General features: G+C 43.7%; 1 protein-coding gene across 2 annotated transcripts in view; it reads right to left on the reverse strand.

Annotated features, from left to right (window-relative positions):
• The window catches only part of LOC132816011 (dynein axonemal heavy chain 11-like), a 417,048-nt gene that overhangs the window by 155,417 nt on the left and 249,599 nt on the right, over positions 1–12,032 (reverse strand). For both annotated transcript variants that reach the window (XM_060825416.1, XM_060825417.1), the window contains 3 exons: positions 8,172–8,405; positions 7,260–7,406; positions 19–132 (listed from right to left, as the gene is read on the reverse strand). In XM_060825416.1, the coding sequence (XP_060681399.1) occupies positions 19–132; positions 7,260–7,406; positions 8,172–8,405 (495 nt within the window). The remainder of the gene's footprint in view (positions 1–18; positions 133–7,259; positions 7,407–8,171; positions 8,406–12,032) is intronic.

The following is a 12,032-nucleotide window of genomic DNA, read 5'->3' on the forward strand; positions in this document are numbered from 1 at the left end:
TGCTAAATGTGACCATACCTTATTTAGGGTATTCAGCGCAGCAGTTGCAGCCACTAGAGCAGGTTCAGCTTTGATAAGTTTGTCTTCACACTCTTTCTTCTTCAAAGCCACTTCTGCCTGTATTGCTGCTACCTAAAGAGAGGAACAGTATATTTAATGTTCCTTCAGTAGTATTGTCTTTGTGAGGGATAGCACCAGGGAAGGCAAATTCTTGTTTTTGAGTGCATTTTTAATTTACTCAGACTAAGGTTACATTTTCTCCATTAGATCTCATTTTCATTTCCAAGTCAGTCTTAAAGCTGTGGTGCTCCTTTCCTTTGACACAACTTCTCTGCAGCATTTGAGATTTTAGATTTTAATCACATCTTAAATTTTGGATTTTGACATGGATTTTGAATTAAAGCTAATTATTAATTTGTAAGTATTTCTATAGCCATTGTCCTTTGCTAAGAATGTTTCAGTACTCTACTTTTGCAGAACTGTTGGATTTTTATTTGCCTTTACATTTTTACAATTCTGGTAGAAAATTCTAGACTTATTCTTAACTAAGGGAAATACTCACAGATCGAGTTTTTTTCTCTGTTTAATTTTGTTTTGGACAGCTTTGTGTCAGCTTTGGATGGAATTGTTTGTATAGAGCAATGCTCTTGAAAAGAGGAGAATCGAGGAAAATAGGCTAGCTCAGAGCAAAGGATCACTAATCACAATCAGAAAATGTTGGGATAAAATTCTGAACAGATTTATTGAAGGTTAAGGTTTAAGGTCTGGTGTGTGCTATTTCCAGGAAGAAACTATCTGTGTTTCCAATCTAGGTGCTAGAATTGTACTTAACTTGTGTCTATTGGGTATTAGGAAACTATTTGAGCACGGTAAAAGGGGTGTTTTTGGGTTCTGTTTTAGAGATGGTTTTGTTCGGAACTTGTAAAGGAGTGTTCTGTGATTAGTGGGATATTATAATTCTACTGTGTTTAATAAACTTCAGTTTTATTGTGAAAACAAACTAGTGAGAGATCACCTCATGAAAACTGAAACAAAACACGATCTATCAAGCCAGGTTTCCAACCTGTAATTGATTTGTCTGGTAATATCACATGGGATCATCACACTTCCTATAAATTTCTTCATAGATGGTGAAATTGAAATTATGCAAACTGACAGCAGGAGCTGTGCTGGTAACCTTTCAATCTGTCAAATCATGCTTCTTGAACATCATGAGAAGAAACTGAAGAATCCTGCTGCATCCACAAGGGATCTAACTGTATAGTGGTTTATAAAATCATGAGCAGCATAGATAAGATGAATAGCAAAAGTCATTCCCCTAAGGTAGGCAAGTTCAAAACTAGGGGGCATATTTTTAAGCTGAGAAGAGAAAGATTTAAAAGGGTCCTGAGGGGAAACCTTTACAAGTATGTTGAATGAATTGTCAGAGGAAGCAGTAGTTGCTGGTAAAGTAACACCATTTAGAAAACATTTAAACAGACATGTGAATAGGAAAGGTTGAGAGGATATGAGCCAAACACAGGCAAATGGGACTAGTTTAGTGTTGGACATTTTCTTGGCATGAATAAGTTGATATGAACAGTCTGTTGCCAATCTGTATAACTCTATGACTCCATGAGGCCATTGTTACAGTGCAATAGAGAGGGACACCATAATAAGCAGGGGTGTGTGTGCATGCACATGTGTAATAAGTGTTCTGTGCCACTACACAAATGTGGTCCATATTTTCAATCTGAAAGTGAGGTGCATTGGGGTGCTATGTAAACATTAAAAAAAACCTTTAACATTTAGTATAACTCTGGGAATAGTGCCTCTCAATTTACTGCGCACTACCCCAGTGGAGCATAACACATGTAACTTTCCTCTGTATTACTGTCAGATTAAACATATATAAAGGCCACCTTGACGCCAATAACCTTGGATTTTATTCTCACCTCTTGAGATACACAGTCTATCGAGTACAATACTGCCTGCCAAGTGGAACTGTATTTTCTTTGGTTCTATTTTCACCTATCTAATAAAGCATCGGCATCCAGAGTCTCTGCTGCCTGCAATTGATGGTGGTCTAATGCATGCATGCAACTTGCAGCCCCATAATGTCAGTTGAATGGAAAGTTAGGTTTTATGTACAGTGTTCATTCAATGCTGCACTTATCTACTACTACAATATGGTGAAGATTGGGAATAAACAATTCCTATGCAATTAAAAGGGATGTTTTTTGGATCAGATTCCCTACAGTATGGAAACAAGCCCTTCAACCCAACTAGTCCACACCGACCCTCCAAAGAGTAACCCACCCAGACCCATTCCCCCTAACTAATGCACCTAACTCTACGGGCAATTTAGCATGGCCAATTCACCTAACCTGCGCATCTTTGGACTGTGGGAGGAAACCGAAGCACCCGGAGGAAACCCACGCAGACACGGGGAGAATGTCTGTGTGGAGTTTGCACAGTCAACCGAGGCTGGAATCAAACCTGGTCCCTGGCGCTGTGAGGCAGCAGTGCTAACCACTGAGCCACCATGCCTTATTCATTTGCAAATACATAATCGAAACCTGTTGAGAAGAAAAAAGTTTGCTGGCTATATTTCCTGCATGATTACTTTTAAAACAATTTTTAATCAACAACAATTATTTTAACAGTAAGACAGGATTGCTACATGACAAATTATATAGTTAGAACACAAATTTCAGGGACCAGCACTACCAGGTAGTCAAAGAGGGTGACAGAAATGTTTGGAGACAAGAGATATCATCTGTTGATGTGGTTGATGAGCCTGTACAGAAATCCATGAAATCTTGTAGATATCCAATGCAACACCAGTTATCAAGCAGTCCACGGTGCTTCCAAGAAACAAATAGCTACCTACTACAATCTCATGTATTTGCCCAAAGTAGACCTGCCAAGAAATAGTTGGAGCATTCTCTTTTGCATGACCTCCCCATTGCAACTGTCAAAGCTACAGCTGAGAAAAAAAAAAGTGAAAGAACCTCAGCATGAGATGGAGTTTAATGTGGAAAATCAAAGCACAGGGAACTGCTGGAAATGTACGGGGTATGAATTAAAATTGGTTAGCAGGTAGGAAAGACAGATTAGGAAGAAGTGGGAGAGTAGGAATAAATTTCTTGCTTTCAGAGTGAAAAGTGGGATACCCCAGGTATCAGTACTTGGTCCCCAGCTATACACAAAACAAAAAATCAATAGTTTTGGATTAAGGAATTGAGTATTACCTTTCCAAGTTTACAAATAATATATAACTAATCGAAAAGGTGAATGGTGAGGAGGATATAGAGAGGCTTCACGTTGTTTTGGACAAATTGAGTAAACAAGAAAATACAAGGTAGATATAGTATAATGTAGATAAATGAAAAGTTGTTCACTTCAGTACGAAAAACAAAATGGCAAGGTATAACTTAAATGGTGATAGATTGGGAAGGTTGATGTATGAAAGTCCTTGTACACTGATCATTAAGAACAAGCATGCAGATGCAGCAAACAGTTAAGGCGGCAAATGGCCTGTTGTCCTTCATTGCAAGAGGATTTGACTGTAACTACCTGATCTTGGTGAGAGCACACTCGGAGAATTGTGTGCAATCTTTGTCTCCTTCCCTAACAAAACATACTTTCCATAGAGGACGTGCAGCCAAGATTGATACTCCAGATAGGTAGGTTTATTCTTTGAAGAGAGATTGTGTGATTGGGATTGTATTCAACAGAACTTAAAAGAATGAGAGCAGATATCCTAGTAATGGATAAAATTATTATCAAGGCTGGAAAGAATAAATACAACAATTGTACTTCCACTCGACATTGGTTCCAAAGCAGGGGTTATGGTCTCAGGAAATGTGGTAGACCATTTCATACTGAGATGGGGACAAATTTCTTCACTCAGATAGTTGTAAACATATGGAATTCTCTACCACAGAAGATTGTAGAGGCAAAGCCATTCAGTATATTTAAGAACAATATAGATTCAGAAATGAGATAGCAAGAATCTAGAGAAAGTATATTCCTGTCAGGGTGAAAGGGAAGGCTGGTAGCTATAGGAAATGGATTAGATTATCTACAGTGTGGGAACAGGCCCTTCAGCCTATCAAGTCCACACCACCCCTCCGAAGAGAAACCCACCGAAACCCATTCCCCTACCCTATTTTTATCTTGACTAATGCACCTAACACTGTGGGCAATTTAGCATGGCCAATTCACCTGACTTGCACATCTTTGGATTGTGGGAGGAAACTGGAGCACCTGGAGGAAACCCACGCAGACACGGGGAGAATGTGCAAACTCCACACAGACAGGCGGGAATCGAACCCAGGACCCTGGTACTGTGAGGCAGCAATGCTAACCACTGAGCCACCGTGCTGCTCCCATCCAATAATGTAAAGTGTGAAATCTATCCTGAACTGCAGCGGCCAGGCAGCATTTGAGAATATTATTTTTAAAATCAAACACCTCTGCCACCTCAGTTATATTCTCTTCCACCCTTTTCTGTGCAGCAGAAGATATAAAAGTTTGAATACACATGTGAACAGATTCGAGAACAGCTTTTTTCCCCACTGTTGTTAGACTTTTGAATGTGCATCTCAAATGCTGGATGACTAAAGAAATTGAGGTGAAAATGTGTTGCTGAAAAAGCGCAGCAGATCAGGCAGCATCCAAGGAGCAGGAGAGTTGACGTTTCAGGCATGAGCCCTTCTTCAGGAATGAGGAACGTGTGTCCAGCAGGCTAAGATAAAAGATAGGGAAGAGGGACTTGGGGGACGGGCGTTGGAAATGCGATAGGTGGAAGGAGGTCAAGGTGAGGGTGATAGGCCAGAGTGGGGGTGGGGGCGGAGAGGTCAGGAAGAAGATTGCAGGTTAGGAAGCCGGTGCTGAGTTCGAGGGATTTGACTGAGATAAGGTGGGGGGAGGGGAAATGAGGACATCTGCAGTCCTCACTTTCTCCTTAAAGAAATTGAGGGTTTGGTTAAGAAAAAGAAGGAAGCATATGTCAGGTACAGACAGGATAGATCAAGTGAATCCTTAGAAGAGTATAAAGAAAGTAGGAGTATACTTAAGAGGGAAATCAGGAGGGTAAAAAGGGGACATGAGATAGCTTTGGCAAATAGAATTAAGGAGAATCCAAAGGGGTTTTACAAATATATTAAGGACAAAAGGGTAACTAGGGAGAGAATGGGGCCCCTCAAAGATCAACAAGGCGGCCTTTGTGTGAAGCCACAGAAAATGGGAGAGATACTAAATGAATATCTTGCATCAGTATTTACTGTGAAAAAGGATATGGAACATTTAGACTGTAGGGAAGTAGATGATGACATCTTGCAAAATGTCCAGATTACAGAGGAGGAAGTGCTGGATGTCTTGAAATGGTTAAAGGTGGATAAATCCCCAGGACCTGATCAGGTGTACCCGAGAACTCTGTGGGAAGCTAGAGAAGTGATTGCTGGGCCTCTTGCTGAGATATTTGTATCATCGATAGTCACAGGTGAAGTGCTGGAAACTGGAGGTTGGCAAAATGGTGCCACTGTTTAAGAAGGGTGGTAAGGACAAGCCAAGGAACTATAGACCAGTGAGCCTGACCTCGGTGTTGGGCAAGTTGTTGGAGGGAATTCTGAGGGATAGGATGTACATGTATTTGGAAAGGCAAGGACAGATTCGGGATAGTCAACATGGCTTTGTGTGTGGGAAATCATGTCTCACAAACTTGATTGAGTTTTTTGAAGAAGTAACAAAGAAGATTGATGAGGGCAGAGCAGTAAAAGTGATCTATATGGGCTTCAGTAAGGTGTTCGACAAGGTTCTCCATGGGAGACTGATTAGCAAGGTTAGGTCTCATGGAATACAGGGAGAACTAGCCATTTGGATACAGAACTGGCTCAAAGGTAGAAGACAGAGGGTGGTGGTGGAGGGTTGTTTTTCAGACTTGAGGCCTGTGACCAGTGGAGTGCCACAAGGATCGGTGCTGGGCCCTCTACTTTTTGTTATTTACATAAATGGTTTGGATGCGAGCATAAGAGGTACAATTAGTAAGTTTGCAGATGACACCAAAGTTGGAGGTGTAGTGGACAGCGAAGAGGGTTACCTCAAATTACAAGAGGATCTGGACCAGATGGGCCAATGGGCTGAGAAGTGGCAGATGAAGTTTAATTCAGATAAATGGGAGGTGCTGCATTTTGGGAAAGCAAATCTTAGCAGGACTAATACACTGAATGGTAAGGTCCTAGGGAGTGTTGCTAAACAAAGAGACCTTGGAGTGCAGGTTCATTGCTCCTTGAAAATGGAGTCACAGGTAGATATGATAGTGAAGAAGGCGTTTGGTATGCTTTCCTTTATTGGTCAGAGTATTGAGTACAGGAGTTGGGAGGTCATGTTGTGGCTGTACAGGACATTGGTTAGGCCACTGTTGGAATATTGTGTGCAATTCTGGTCTCCTTCCTATCAGAAAAATGTTGTGAAACTTGAAAGGGCTCAGAAAAGATTTACAAGGATGTTGCAAGGGTTGGAGGATCTGAGCTACAGGGAGAGGCTGAATAGGCTGGGGCTGTTTTCCCGGGTGCATCGGAGGCTGAGGGGTGACCTTATAGAGGTTTACAAAATTATGAGGGGCATGGATAGGATAAATAGGCAAAGTCTTTTCCCTGGGGTTGGGGAGTCCAGAACTAGAGGGCATAGGTTCAGGGTGAGAGGAGAAAGATATAAAAGAGACCTAAGGGGCAACTTTTTCATGCAGAGGGTGGTACGTGTATGGAATGAGCTGCCAGAGGATGTGGTGGAGGGTGGTACAATTGCAACATGTAAGAGGCATTTGGATGGGTGTATGAATAGGAAGGATTTGGAGGGATATGGGCTGGGTGCTGGCAGGTGGGACTAGATTGGTCGGCATGGACGGGTTGGACCGAAGGGTCTGTTTCCATGCTGTACATCTCAATGACTCTAAGCTAAAGGTGTTAAGTATAGCATTGACAGAGAAGATCAGCCATTGCTAGATTTAATGGTGGAGCAGGATTGATAGGCCAAATGGCCTATTTCTAGTCCCAGTTTGTGCATTTCTATGTTAAAATGCCCCTTCCCTCAAAATACTCACTTTCCAACCAAAAGATCATCTGAATCTGTCCATGATTTCTTCAGTTATCATAATTTTACATGGAACATTTCAATTTTTCAATTTAACTAATTAATTAAGCAGGTTAAACTCTGAAATTGAGGGCCAATGACTTTAGAAGACAGGCAACACTTGGAAAAAATTAAGTACAGACCCTTTGCTCTTCTGCATCAACAATTGCCTTCTCATGGCTCACTTTCTCTGTCTGAAATCCTATTTTAGTTATTAGAGCTTCAGCATCTTGATTTCGAAACTTCAATTCAACCTCCTGAGATGCCAGCTTGCTTTTCAAGTCTTCCACCTAAGCAACAAAAAAAAACCCACGTCAAATAAATAGCTGCTAAACACATTTGTATTTTGCTTCCAAAGACCGGAATGTTTTATTCAAAATTACAATCAGTCTATTCAGCGATACAATTACTGTTTGCCTGTCAACTGAAATCATATACGAAAAATAGTTACTGGCATGGCAAACACGTGAGACATTTGAGTTGCATGATCAAATGCTGTGCTAGTCATTCCAGATTCTTCCTTTCCCCAATTACTTAGCAATTTCCTATTGGCTGTTTCTCTATTTTTTCACCAATGTCTGACTTCTGCTACCCAGTTCTGATTTACATCTGCTCTAGTTAAACCAGCCAGCTGTTACAGAAATATATTTATGACACCCGGAATATACATAGGACAACCAAAAGTTAGAGATTAAAGAAGATTACTTCATCCTTACTTGCTCTCTGGCTTGCTGGTTGCTGTTTGAATTACATAGGGGAGAAGGATTCATAAATTTTTGGTGACACGTTGATGTGAAGCTTATCACTTTAGACCAATCTAGATATGTTTGTCCCACTATTAAATTTGAGGCTTTAAAAACGTCTCTGAACCAAATTGTACAGCATGCTGAGAAAAATGCAGCTACTATTGGTAACCTGTACACTTTTTCAAAGTTTCCCTGCATCTCATCAGACATTTGTCTTTGTTACAATCAACTCACAATTCATCTTTTTAATGTGCTACCTATATAAATAAAAAGGTAGCAACTAATTATTTACTTGAATGTTATGATTACCTGTGATGCTGTTGTCTTTAGTTTCTGGATACCATTTAGAAGGCGTTCCATCTTCTGTGTTAATTCCTTTTGCTTTTTCTGCAACAAGTTTTTGTAGAGTGTGATCTGCTCAAGGAAGCTCTTGGGAGTTGTGTAATTGTATCTCTTATCGTTCTGGCGGTAATGTTTACTCATTTCATTGACACTAGTGTGAATATAAGCCATGAATAGGCTGATAGAGTCTTTCAAATCTGGCTGCAAAACAGTCAAAAAGAGAAGGTAATTCAATACAACTGTAAAAGAAAACTTACACTGTTCTCTTTAACATAATTTAAATTCTAGATAATGGATTATTAAATCAATAATCATGTCATTTGTCACTGAAAAGCACTGGCGTTGCTATTAAGTAGGACTGTAGTTAGTAAGCCACTCAGTTCAAGAACATAAACAGTGCAAATGGGTATTTTAGATGTTTCAGCAAAGCATGTCAGAAAATGTTGCTGCCATTCATGCTACTGATTTAGTAGAAGCAGAGGATCTGGATTTTCCTTCGCTCTTCAACTTGACCAATATTATTCGTGAAAGCTTCTTTGTCTCCTTTGACAAAATTCACCTCTTTGTTAAAGGAGATTGAGGAGAGATAAATTTGCCTGCTTATTCGACTGAACCCATTAACGACATGCAATAACAGCAACCACCATTACATAGATATTCCTCAACACTATAAAGGCACAAGCACTATCAGGAAGGACAAACATGACACACCTTGCTATCAGTTGCATCTTAATACCCATTACAGACAAACGGGATTTTGACAAGATTCCAATAAACTCAACAGTAGATCCATGTGGTAAACCATCCAGCCTTTCAGGCTAAGTGCAGTGAATAACCTCACCTCTCAGAAGCTGAAGAGGAGCTGATATTAGTTAAAAGAGGCCAAGAACTGTAATCTAGACGGACCGCATGTACAAGGCCTGCCCAAGGGGCCGCCACCTATGCACAGACGGCCAGAGGTGGCAACATGAGCCGTGGATGGCATAAGACCAGCAAAGTACCACAAAGCAGCACGGGAACGGGGTCTGGTGGCACCCAGAAGGAAGGGCAGGCTGTAGCGGAGCAGACGGCAGACAGCAGGGAGGTGCAGCAGCCGATCCAAGCTCCAAGACAGAAGGAGGAAACGGAAGAGGAGGGAACAAAAGAGGCAGAGGATTGGATTACTGTCAAAAGCAGGAAGAGGAAACCTTGTCAGGCCCCCAAAGCCACCTAGCAAAGGGGGAAACAACACCGACATAACGAGGATACAGGCAGCTCTTCCGATGGTGAGGATGGACGCAAGGAGGGTCGTCACCAGAGGAAGAGACAGAGCGCCATGGAGAAAAAGGAGAGCAGCACTGCCCAAACAGGAAAAGATGATCCATCTGAGGGGATGGGTAAAGGCCTCCCCCACCCGGTGAGAACCAAGAGGTACCCACCGGCCCACAGCTCCATGTAACTGGGAGCAGTGGTCCTGTGATAGCCCCGCTGTCGGACAGAGAACTGGATTGTGTGGGCCCTGGGCCTGACCCAAAGACACCAGAGCAGGGAAGTGGCTCCAGCATGGAGCCGAACAGCTACCTCAGCCCTGGGAAGGTCTAGCAGTTTGTCGTCACCACGGGGATACACACAGCTACCCCAGAGAGACAAGACCAGCAACAAATGGACACTGGTAACCTCGTAAACTGTTAAAATGGGGATAAAAATTGCCATAATCAATGTGAGTAGCATCAAATCGGCTACGCAATGTGTTTCTATGATGGCCTTCCTGGCCAACGTTAAAGCCGACGCCGTTTCTGCAGGAGTATGGGATAACGCACCTCAGCAGCTACAGGAGATGGTCGAGCTTGTGGGCCTATGGTCGTCAGTTTGGTCGGGGGGGGGGGGCAATGATAGCCACGCCTCCGGCCTGGGTATCCTGTTGCGAGGAGGCAACTTCACCATCTCCGAGGTTAAGGAGGTGGGTGGGTGGACACCTCCTCGTCACCGACGTCATGTACAGGAATGCTACCTTGAGACTGATTAATGTGTACGCCCCAATGGGTAAGAGTGAACGGTTGGCTGTCCTCCACTGTTGCTGGCTACGTCCAGGCCAGTCATTCTGGCCAGAAGACTTCAACTGTATCATTGATGCAGATGGACGATCCGGTGGAAGGGACAGTAAACTGGACGCCACGTCCACAGCCCTGATGGACACGATAAAAGATGCCAAGCTGCAGGACGTCTTCAGCACCCCTGCTGGTCACGGGCAGACGGGTCTATCCGCTCAAGGATAGATTACCTGTTTGTGTCCCGAACAGTCTCGGTCAGATCTACCGACGTCAAGCCGATGTTCTTTTCTGACCACTGCCTCCTGCTGACTGACTGTCACCTACAGGACGAGCAGCGGGCGGGCAAGGGAACTTGGAAGCTGAACACAAAGCTGTTTAACCCGGGAAACATTGAGGAGCTCAAGAGGGACTACACAGGTTGGAGAACCGTGAAGCTCCTCTTTGAGTCCCCAGCGGACTGGTGGGAAACAGTAAAAGGGAACATCAAGAGGTTCTTCATCCTCAAAGGTGTTCAGGAGATGAGAGAGAGGTGGGGAAAACTGTCCCAGCTCCAGGAAAGTATGCAGAACCTGCTCCTGCTGCAGACGATGGGGGTCGATGTCACGGAGGACCTCAAGGAGGTGAAGGGCCAGCAAGCCTTGCTCTTTTCCTCAGAGGCCTCCAAGATAACCTTCCGGACCAGGGTCCGCTCGGTGGAGCAGGACGAGACATGCTCACGTTTCTTCTTCCAGAAGGTGCACAAAGAGAGCTCTGTGCTCAGCAGCCTGAAGGAAGAAGATGGCTCGATAACGTCATCTCAGGCTGATGTCCTGAGGATCAGAAAATCCTTCTATGCCAGTCTTAATGATGCGAAGCCAACCGACAGCACGGCCTCCCAGTCATTCCTGTGCTCTATCACAAAGGTCTTAGATGACAGAACACAGGACAGCCGCTAACTCTGGACGAGCTGACCAAGGCCCTTGAGTCCTTTGAAAAGAATTAAACACCCGGAAGTGACAGCTTACCAGTCGAGCTCTATTCTGCTCTGTGGGACTTGATTGGCCAGGACCTGCAGGAGGTGTATGTCAGTATGCTTCGGGCAGGTACCATGAGTGAATCCATGAGGAAAGGCATCATCACCCTCATCTACAAGCGGAAGGGGGAGAGGGAGGAACTCAGAAATTGGAGACCAATCTTACTATTGAATGCGGATTACAAACTTCTGTCAAAGGTTATCGCCAACTGGGTCAGGTCTGTTCTGGGGTCGGTGATTCACCCTGACCAAACCTGTGCTGTAGCGGGCAGGAAGATCGCTGAGAGTCTCACACTCCTCAGGGATACGATCGCCTACGTGCAGGACAGAGCCTGGACCAGGAGAAAGCCTTTGACAGGATATCACACACGTATATGAGAGATGTTCATTCCAAATTGGGCTTTAGGGAAGGAATCTGCAATTGGATCAGACTGCTCTACACCAACATTATCAGTGCAGTCTCAATCAATGGGTGGGAATCAGATAGCTTCCCAGTCAGATCTGGAGTCAGGCAGGGCTGCCCTCTCTCTCCTGCCTTGTTTGTGTGCTGCATAGAGCCGTTTGCCGAGTCCATCATGAAGGATGTGAGCCTGAGAGGGGTGACTATTCCTGGCAGAAGGGGCCTGCAGGTTAAGGCCTTCTGTACATGGATGATATCACCGTTTTCTGCTCGGATCCGCTGTCCGTGCACAGACTGATGTGCATATGTGACCAGTTCGACGGGCCTCGGGGGCCAAGGTAAACCGAGGCAAGAGCGAGGCCATGCTCTTTGGGAACGGAGACCGA

This window comes from Hemiscyllium ocellatum, chromosome 5 (assembly GCF_020745735.1).
Source record: "Hemiscyllium ocellatum isolate sHemOce1 chromosome 5, sHemOce1.pat.X.cur, whole genome shotgun sequence".
NCBI classification, from domain to species: domain Eukaryota; kingdom Metazoa; phylum Chordata; class Chondrichthyes; order Orectolobiformes; family Hemiscylliidae; genus Hemiscyllium; species Hemiscyllium ocellatum.